Source organism: Geospiza fortis, unplaced genomic scaffold (assembly GCF_000277835.1).
Source record: "Geospiza fortis unplaced genomic scaffold, GeoFor_1.0 scaffold398, whole genome shotgun sequence".
Lineage (NCBI taxonomy): Eukaryota > Metazoa > Chordata > Aves > Passeriformes > Thraupidae > Geospiza > Geospiza fortis.
In genome coordinates, this window is record NW_005054517.1 from 94249 (window position 1) to 103513 (window position 9265).

At 38.5% G+C, this 9265-nt stretch overlaps 1 protein-coding gene across 1 annotated transcript in view; it reads right to left on the reverse strand.

The window, feature by feature from the left end:
- Positions 1-979: 979 nt before the first annotated feature.
- CCDC180 (coiled-coil domain containing 180) overlaps positions 980-9265 on the reverse strand; it is a 27897-nt gene continuing 19611 nt past the window's right edge. Inside the window, exons 28-37 of the mRNA XM_031063612.1 lie at positions 8546-8627; positions 7483-7554; positions 6486-6552; positions 6149-6293; positions 5644-5804; positions 4691-4828; positions 3597-3708; positions 3252-3357; positions 2597-2735; positions 980-1207 (exon numbers count right to left, since the gene is read on the reverse strand). Of these exons, the coding sequence (XP_030919472.1) occupies positions 1076-1207; positions 2597-2735; positions 3252-3357; positions 3597-3708; positions 4691-4828; positions 5644-5804; positions 6149-6293; positions 6486-6552; positions 7483-7554; positions 8546-8627 (1154 nt within the window). The 3' untranslated portion in view covers positions 980-1075. The remainder of the gene's footprint in view (positions 1208-2596; positions 2736-3251; positions 3358-3596; positions 3709-4690; positions 4829-5643; positions 5805-6148; positions 6294-6485; positions 6553-7482; positions 7555-8545; positions 8628-9265) is intronic.

The window sequence follows — 9265 nt, forward strand, 5'->3', positions numbered from 1 at the left end:
AGCAAAATCTTAAGGAATGTCAGGTCACAGCCTTCAATAAAACAACTTTAGCATAAAAGCCAGTGGGCTGTGTCCTGTTGCCCCTGAGACAGCCAGACTGCCTCATGTGAGCATTGATTTTAGGCTGTTTTCTTGTCATTGGGGTCGAGGGGTTGGTTTGTTACATGGTCTTTTTTGAGCTGAACTGTCATAAAAAAACCTGTCTCAAAGCTGGCAAGGCAAGCCGGCAAAGGAAGGCATTTCACAGGAAAAAAAAAAAAAAAAAAGAAAAGCCAGACTCTCAGGCCAGCTCCCCATTTAAGAATTCTTACTATTTGTCTGTAAATGGTGTAAATTAAATTACCTCCAGATTACTTTTATCCCACCACGGGTTCAGATAAACCACAAAAGCATGGGGAAAGCAGAAGAATTCAGGGAGAGGAGGAAAATTATTTTAATGACTATGGCAATAGAGAAATAAGAAGAAGAAGAAGAGAGTATCCCTGGCACTATACCTACGCAATGCACACTGGTGTATGAATTTGGGTAATAAACAGGAGGAACAGAAAATCCAAACAAGGCAAGGCAAGAAGGGATGAGGCAAGGGAGGGACAGGGAGGGCAATGCCATGGAGGGGCAAGGTCAGGTAAAATAAGGCAAGGAAAAGCCAAACAAGGGAGGGGCAAAACAGGGCAAGGGCAGGCAAGAGAGGGGCAATGAAAGGCAAGAGGAAAGGCAACAGCAATAGGGGAGTTTTCAGACCAAACCAGCTCTCAGGGGCAAAACTGCAACAAAATCCTGTAAACTCTGCTAATAAATATGCTTTAAGTGCCCTTGCACAGAGGGTTCATGTGCACAAACACATGTGAATGGTAACAGATGAAACTGTAAGCCAAACCAGGTGGTTATGTAAAGCTGAGCATAGTAGTAGTCTGAAGACTGAATATGAAGAAACGACTGGTAACATGGCAAAATAAACAAAAAGGCAAAATGTAGCTTCTTTCAATGCAACAGATTAATAAGATAAAAAATAACAGTGACATTCATACAAATTTGTCAATTCACACCAACAAAGCTCAGCAAAATGTGACTGATCTCAGATGTAGAGTCTCTTTATCTTCCGGACAGATTCTTCCCACCAATCACTCCAACGCTGAATTGCCAGCAGCTGAGCTGCACTTTCTTCCTTGATCTGGGCAAACAGCTGTTCAACTTTACTTTTGTATTTCTGTATAAAAAACCCCAACAATTAAGGACAAAATCAGTAGTGATGAAATATAATTTTATTTGCCTAAATCCAGGTCCTGATCCATTGTGTTAGAAGACTGCATAGAGGCCACTTATTTTTTGCCTTTGACAACAGAACTTTATGAATAATTAACTATTAGCTGTGTTCCTTCTGTGTCCCTTTTAAAGACTTCTGAAATTGAATTATCAGCAATATTTAAATTTTGCTAAAATGCAAGACCTTCATCTCACTTCCATTAGTTCCTAAGAGTAAGGAGTTGCCTTCTCTCAAGACAACACAGGATGCACTCAGGCTCTTGCTGGAATTTCTTAACTCAAGGGTATGAACTGAGTTATTACAAAACTGCTAAAAGTTATTTCCTCTAGACAGAAACTTGTTGACTACCACAAAAACCTCAAGGCACTTGATTATTCTTAAAAAGTCCATGCTGCAAAACAAAGTACTGTATTTTTAATGCAACACACATGTAGGAAAATACTCCTGTGGTGTGCATGCATTCTATATCCAATCCTTTTATCTAACCATTTGTAGCCAAACAACCACATTCCCTTCAAATCTGTGCTGTAATCAGGTTCCTGGGCACCAGAACTAGATACATAAAACACACATGCAAATTGATAGTTTTGATGGCATTTGCCATCATTGACAGTATATTTTACATTCTCCTATTAAAACCAGATATTTTAAAAAAGTTAATTTAGTTCAGTGGGAGTACAATTACTTCCAGGTCAGATGTATAAAGACATCTCCAAGTGATTTAACATAAAAATATTCTCCTAACTGCTGAGCACTGCTGTTTTGAGAACCATTGTCTGTGCCAGTCAGAGGCAGAGTTGTCTGCATTCTTTTAACAGACTCAGTGAAGAAAGAGTGATTATTTTGATAGTGGAAACAGTCATCTGTGATAGTTATGGATTAAGATAGATAAGAAATATTTTATAGCTCTTCATCTTTTATGGGAAAATCAGCTTTTATGACCTAAGGCTGGAGCTAAAGGCTTCAGAAAGAAAGATGAGTGAAAACAAGCAGGACTAGAATGGCACTGGCTGCTTTTGGAACTATGATGCTGCCAAAATGCAATGTCCTGTTTCTGATACCATCCATACTTCTCTGCTGAAACAATTCCCCTTTGTCATGTCTCTGAATGAGAAGACTCCATGAGGAACCAACCCTGTCTGCTACTGACAGCATCACAAAGAAATGGACATGAGAAAGGATTTCTTCACACAGATATTATGGCCTTAAGATCAGCAAACACTGCGTACTTTAAAAACTTACACATACAACTAAGATTCTGTAATTGTCTTCTTAAAAAACCAAACCCACAAGAGCAGCAGCCCAGTCAAGAGTCCTTCCCCACAGACCCACCTTGTATGCAGCTTGTCTTGCATCCACCACTGCCAGATGGCCCAGGGTAGTCTTAGCTGTTGAAACTGATGCAGTTCCTCTGCACAGAATATAGTCTGGAATGTCAGGAACAGAAGTCTCGGGTATTCCTGGCCAAGACCTATAAAAACCAAACCAACCAAAGCAAACACATAAGAAAAGAAGTTTAAAAAGAGACCAGATCACACTAATTCACGTTACTTGGACTAAGGTGCCAAAGATCAATGTTGATTTTTTCCCCACAAAAGGTTTACCCTAAAAACTTCTCTGTTTAGTACAACTATCTGTTCTTGATCTCTCCACAGTACAGAATTAATTTCTTCTGAATACAATACACAGACTATTCATAGATCTGAATGTAATGAATTGATAACTAGTGGCAAACAAGTAGCACAGCAACAGCAGTGACATGGTATTGTTCTACAATACTATATGTAATTCACTTTTATTTGGATCCATTGCAATTCTTTCTTTAAAATCATTACCCACTCAAACTACTCCATTACTAGTTCAATAACATTACTAATGATGAGCTGCAGTTTCAACAAGTGCAGCAAAAAACTATCAGGACAGGGCTGGTTATGAGTTCAGAACAGAGGAATTAAACAGAACAGTGTTCAGTATCTCCAAATACTACCTCCTTCCTCGTTTGACTGACTGCTGAACTTTGGAGGTTCCTGGAGGAAGTTCAGACTGTTTACGACACATTAAAGTTGGCACCTTCTCTGTGGGTATTTCAGTTCCTGGGAGATAACAGAAGATATGCTCAGCAGAAACAAAACAATGTCAGGAATACAACTGTTTTGGAATAATTGTGCAACTCAATGCTCTTCACACTCAAGAAATAGCTTTGCATGCTTTATTATGCAAATCTTTTAATTTCAATCAAATAATGTTAATATCAAAGCCTCCTCTTCCTAGGGACAGACTGCTGCCATCTTTGACAAGGGAGAGGAGGCCTGAACAAGCAATCTCTTCTTACCTGCTACTTTTACATCATCAACAGTGATGGTATCATCTAGTTCCAACAGGAGCTTTTCAGTCAGGGCAGCCAGTGCAGAAAAAAAGCTCTGAGCACATTCAGCAGCACAATCCTGTTGCAACATTGGAGACAAGTGAGAGGAATTCCTTTGATAATTGGATCTCCTCTCCTTTTAAATTGGCTCTGAAAAACTACACAGATATCAAACCCTGGCATTCTGCAGCAGCTGCAGATAACAGACATAAGGCTCAAAGTTGCACATAAAAGGGTCTTAAAGTGTCTCTGCAGCATTCTTAACATTGCCTGATTATGTAAAGATCAAAAAATTGTAGAGTTTTGAGTACAGGTACCTAGTAGTTACACATTTGGGTTAAACATGATAAGAGAAGATCATTTTGGCACTCAGGTACTTTGGGTGGAAGTGCTTAGCCCAGGTGTTACTCTCAATCAGGTATTTGTGTTTCTGTGTCTGTATGCAGAGCTAGGAGTAGAAGGAGATACTATGGAATTTAAAATTCTAGTACTCTGCAGACAGTGTAGAATTTGGAGTAAGTGGCCTGAGAGAACAAAACAACATGCTTTAATGCTGGGGAACCAACCTTCAATTAACCCAAGGCGTAAAGGGGGAAAAGTATTTTGATTCCTGAATCTCTCCTGTAAATTCAGCTTATTTCAGGTCTTAATCTTATGTAGAAAAGTGTCATTATTTGCACTAATGAAATGCACAGAGAAGAAACCCTTCCAGGCACCTGTTGTCTGGAGGTGAGAGAACCAACCAGAGGATGTCACCACCACAGCCAATACTCCTCCCACCATTAAGCTCACAGCCAGTAGGTTCTATGAATGATATAAAATATCACTAAGCTCCACAATGTATCTGAGCAGCTGTATGTGTGCAGATATATTTATGTCTATATTGACCTAATGCTGACAATACACCACTTAAAATATAGCAATATATGAACAGGATTGCTTAAAACTAAAAAAAAAAAATTCAAGTTTCCTTTGGATGGGGAGGAAGAATATATCTAAAATACACTCTTCTTTCCAAATACAGCATTTAAGTTCATATTAAGCAAAGGCTTTGCAATTACCTGCAGCATCTTTGTGTTGAGGTGAACACCATCAGTTTGATCTTTTTGCCTTTTTATCTCTTCTTGGCACAAAGCCTCCAGCTGAAGGCAGTTATTTGGGTGTCCTAGGGAGTAATGTAATTTTCTCCGGTGCATAGTCTTTAAGCAAGTATGTAAGAAAGAAATGCCTTCAGTAAAGAATATAATGTGAGTCATAAAAAAGAAGTAGTAAACGACAAACATTTTCTATAAAGGTATTCAGAAAGACAAGGAAAATGGAGCTACTTCTTGGCTGTCTGATAGATATAAGCTTTGCAGTGCAATATGCACCAAATTGCCTCTCTGCTGGCCTCTGGTCTCACTTTGGGATTCATTTTCAACAAAAAATAATCTCTTCCACTATGTGGTAAGTAAGGTATTTTTATATCTTTATATTTGTAATTTTTACATCTCTATATTTGTAATTTTAACCTAATTTTAATACTCAGACACAGTCTCAAGACACTTAAGCATTTTCTCTGTGATCTCCATTATGATTCTGTTCTCAATTCTGATATCACTTGACAAAATATGCCTCTTTTATGAATGATAGTAAATATAGTATTTCATTATCCCTCCATCACAGTTCTTACAGAGGAGTGCACCCATACAGTAGAAACTGTCTGGCCATACTCCAAGGTCACAGCCCTCACAGAGTTGACAATCCAAGTGTAAGATGACAGGCAGAGCTGAGAAGATTAGAAAGAGGCAGCCCAGTGCTGGAAGCTGGGAGAGAAGGGACAGAGCTCCATGAAATCTAAACCTCCCAGGAGAATTAAGCAGACTAAGTGCAAACACAGAAAACTCTATCTGTGGTCAGCTCAGCAGAGAGTGATGAAGCAAACAGTGAGAATGAGAAAAACAAAATGTTATCACTCTGATGCACTTACTATGGGTTACACTACAAAGCACTCCAGTATGTCCATGATACATACCTTCATATCCTCCCAATCTTTCAGCTGTCTGTTGAAGAGATGCTGAATATGCCCAGTAAAAGAGCTGAGTTTCTGCTCGTGTTCTTGTAAAAGACTTTCCACGATCAGTTGGGAAACAGAAGCAAGCTCCTCCTCAAACCACTTCAGCTGATCCTGAAATTCTTTTTGGAAAAGACAGGGTGTGCATGTGACACAAACAGCCTGGAATTTTCTCTCACAGAGATTGTGTCCCTGACATTCCTTTTTCTAGGTGCAATGCTTTGAGAAACATACACTTGCTCAAAGATGTGACTTTGGACAGGTCTTTTAACTTTAGTCAAGTGCCCTTCTACACTTTTTCTAGCTAATAATACATACAAAAAGAATATTGGCTCAATTTCCAGTAAAGTCAACTGGAAAGTCAGTTTTTCCACTGAGTGTGATGGATTACAACAACAATTCTTGGTCACTGCAATTTTCACCTTACATACACATGAAAATGCAAGTCTTAACTGAATGAATTTACCTCCAAGACAGAAATTGTAGTAATCATCTGTCTGCCTTTGGTATGACAGTAGTTTCACTCTGATCATTTCTGCCCAATGTTCAAATGTGTCTGGCAGATCTTCAAGCATTCCCAAGTAAGGATTCTTCTTGTCTCCATAGAACTCCTGCAGAAGGGAAAGATAAACCAGAAAAATGTTGATAACACATTTAAATACATCACATCTAGGTAAAGAACAGTAGAAGAAAGGAAAATTTCTAGACAATCTACCAAATATTGAAAGAAGCAAATAATTTCTCTTGACATATTAGTACACCTTTGAAAGCAGACCTGACTAAAGAACATGACATTTCCTTACCTCACCAAGGCAGAGCAAGGTGTTGTTACCATTCCAGAGAATATTCATAATAATCCCCTTAAAAGTACTGAAAACCAAAAAAAATTAAAAATATCATCACACTGTTAAATAATCACACTGGCAATATTCGCTGTTTTTCAAGTATTTTGTTGAGGTTAATTTTAGTACATTTTTCAGAGCATACACAAACCAATGTTGAGAATGCCTAAGAACCTTCCCCCACATTAGCACAGCTTCTCTTCATATGCAGCCAGGACAAGGGGCTATTGTAATTGCTCACTGGAGAGCACTGCCATGTCACTGTGACAAAAAAGCAATCTTAGCCAAATCCCTGTGCCCAAAGAGCTTACCATGCATTTTAGAAAAAGCAAAAATATTTCAAGGTGGGTCTAGCTGTTTACTGGAATTATTTTGAAACACAATATGGAATAAAATTCCCAAATTAAACATCTTAAGCATTAATTTGAATAGTTTTGCATGGCATGTACAAAACATCTGAGTTCTATAGACTACAGCTGCACATATAAAGAAACAATAGATAATTTTCTTAGAGAAGGGGAATGGAACCTTGTTTATTCCCATTAATGGAATACTGAATACAAGAATAAAGATATAAAATGTATTTGTCTTCTTAGGTGTGAAAATAATTGAAAGAGAGGCTATTTTGCATTCTCCATCCACTTCTAAAAGTACAAAATGGGCTCCAATAAGACCTCCCATTTCAGACATTAGACAGAATGAACCAGATGACTTACATTTTTACTATTATTATTACACTGCAAAAAGGAACTGTTCTGGAAGTACTTTGGCCTATAAATATCAAGGCTAAATACCTCAAAATTCATTGGTGAACTCTATAGGTCACAATGATAGCTAGATATATAGACAGATACATAGATAGATACATAGATATATGTAGGGTATATAGAATATACCTCTATAAAAACACAGAGGGTTTTTATAGATTAACTTCTTGTTCTGGAAATACATGACTTACTCAGACTCCATAGGCTTCTTTCCAAATATCTGGGATCTCTCATCCTTGGTAAGAGATTTTCTGCCTTTTTCACTGGAAATGAAAATAATTAATTTGAAACTATCCACAAGTGTTTTCCATCTCTGGCTGATGATTTGAGCTAGTCAGTCATATGACAGACATGAAACTGGAGAAAAATTAGATAAAACCTAACTCTAGAACTCGTATTCTGTGTCCTGGTTCTGGCCAGGACAGGGTTAATTTCTGCAGTAGCCAGGAGGGGGTATGGCCAGGACCTGGAGGTTATTCTCTATCTCTCATCATTGTGAGGGTGGCTGGAAGGGTTCCTGCTCTTGGGGAATGTGGTGGCAGTCTCAGGGGTTTGCTCATGGTGAGCATTCACATGTGAATCCCTTGCCTCTCTTGTACACTTTGCTATTAACATTGCTGCTGTTACTATTAGTTTTTTTATCTCACTGCTGTTTCTAGTAAACTGTTCTTATCTCAACTTTATCTTCACCTCTTGTGCCTCCAATTTTCCTCTCCAGCTGCTGCAGGGAAAGGGGAGTGAGCAAGCAGCATGGGGTTTCGAGTGTTTTGCTAGGAGCACAAAACTGGGAATACCATTCCCAAACCATGACAATATAAAGACAGTATTTCGATGGAAGGAGGTTCTCAGAATTCTCTTCTAAACTCTCAGTCGTTCAAATTGTTTTTGTTGTTTTCACTATTCCAGTAGCTCATTTCATCAATCTGTGGACTAAACTGAAGACAAACTAGACACACCTGAAAATTTAGCCACATTGATTTAAGGGTTAGTCTATATTTCAACAACTTCAAAATACAGAACAGCAGCAGATGAAGGAGAAAAAGAATAATATTTTTCCAGTCAAAATCTGGGGGACAAAACCCCACAATGCTGATCATGTGGACATAAACAGGTAAGAGATTCCAAGTGATAAGCAGCAGATGGAAAGAAGACTATACAAACAAGCAGTAAGAATCTTTCAATGAGTAGACAAAGTTTAGGTAAATTCTTGCATAGGAATATTTGAAGTGGAATTCCTCCTTTTAGGAGTCTCACCTTTTTTTCCTCTTGGTTTCATCCCGAGATGACCTCTTGCTAGAAGACTTCTGAGAATGTGCATCAGATACCCTCTTCTTTACTGGGGGAAGAACAGCTTACAGTTAACAAGGACACAAGAATATTGCACAAATGCCAACTGAAGTGCTTTTTATGGGTATATATATTTTGTATCCTTATTTCTATAATGTTTCCTTACAATATGGAGGGGACAACTACAGGAGCAATCATTTCTGTCAGACAGCAACCTGAAGTAACTCTGAAGTGGCAACAGCAGTAAAGGTTATGTGCTGGGGCACGAGTCCCAGGAATGTCACAGAAAATACATGGTAGATGGAGGAGATTTAAAACAAAGTGAAGACAGGTAAAGAAAGAGAATGGATGGGTTACATTCACAGTATTGGTGGTCATGGGACTTGCTGTGAAAGCTTTGGAAATGGCTTTGGAATGTCAAGGTCTGCAGAAGAGAGATGAGGAAATGGGAACACTAGGTAGGGAGCATCTGGGATTACCTCTGTGCTCACCTTTGAGCAGATGATGACAGTGTGAGAAGAATCCCTGATTCCCTATATACTTCATGATTTCTGCTCTGCTTCTTTTCTCAACCCCATTTCCCTTTTGCTATCACAAACACAGGCACTCTTTATAATATTATCTCATTCTGCAGCTTTCATTGCTTTAGGAGCCCAAAATCATCTTTATCTTAGTAAAAATGTTCAG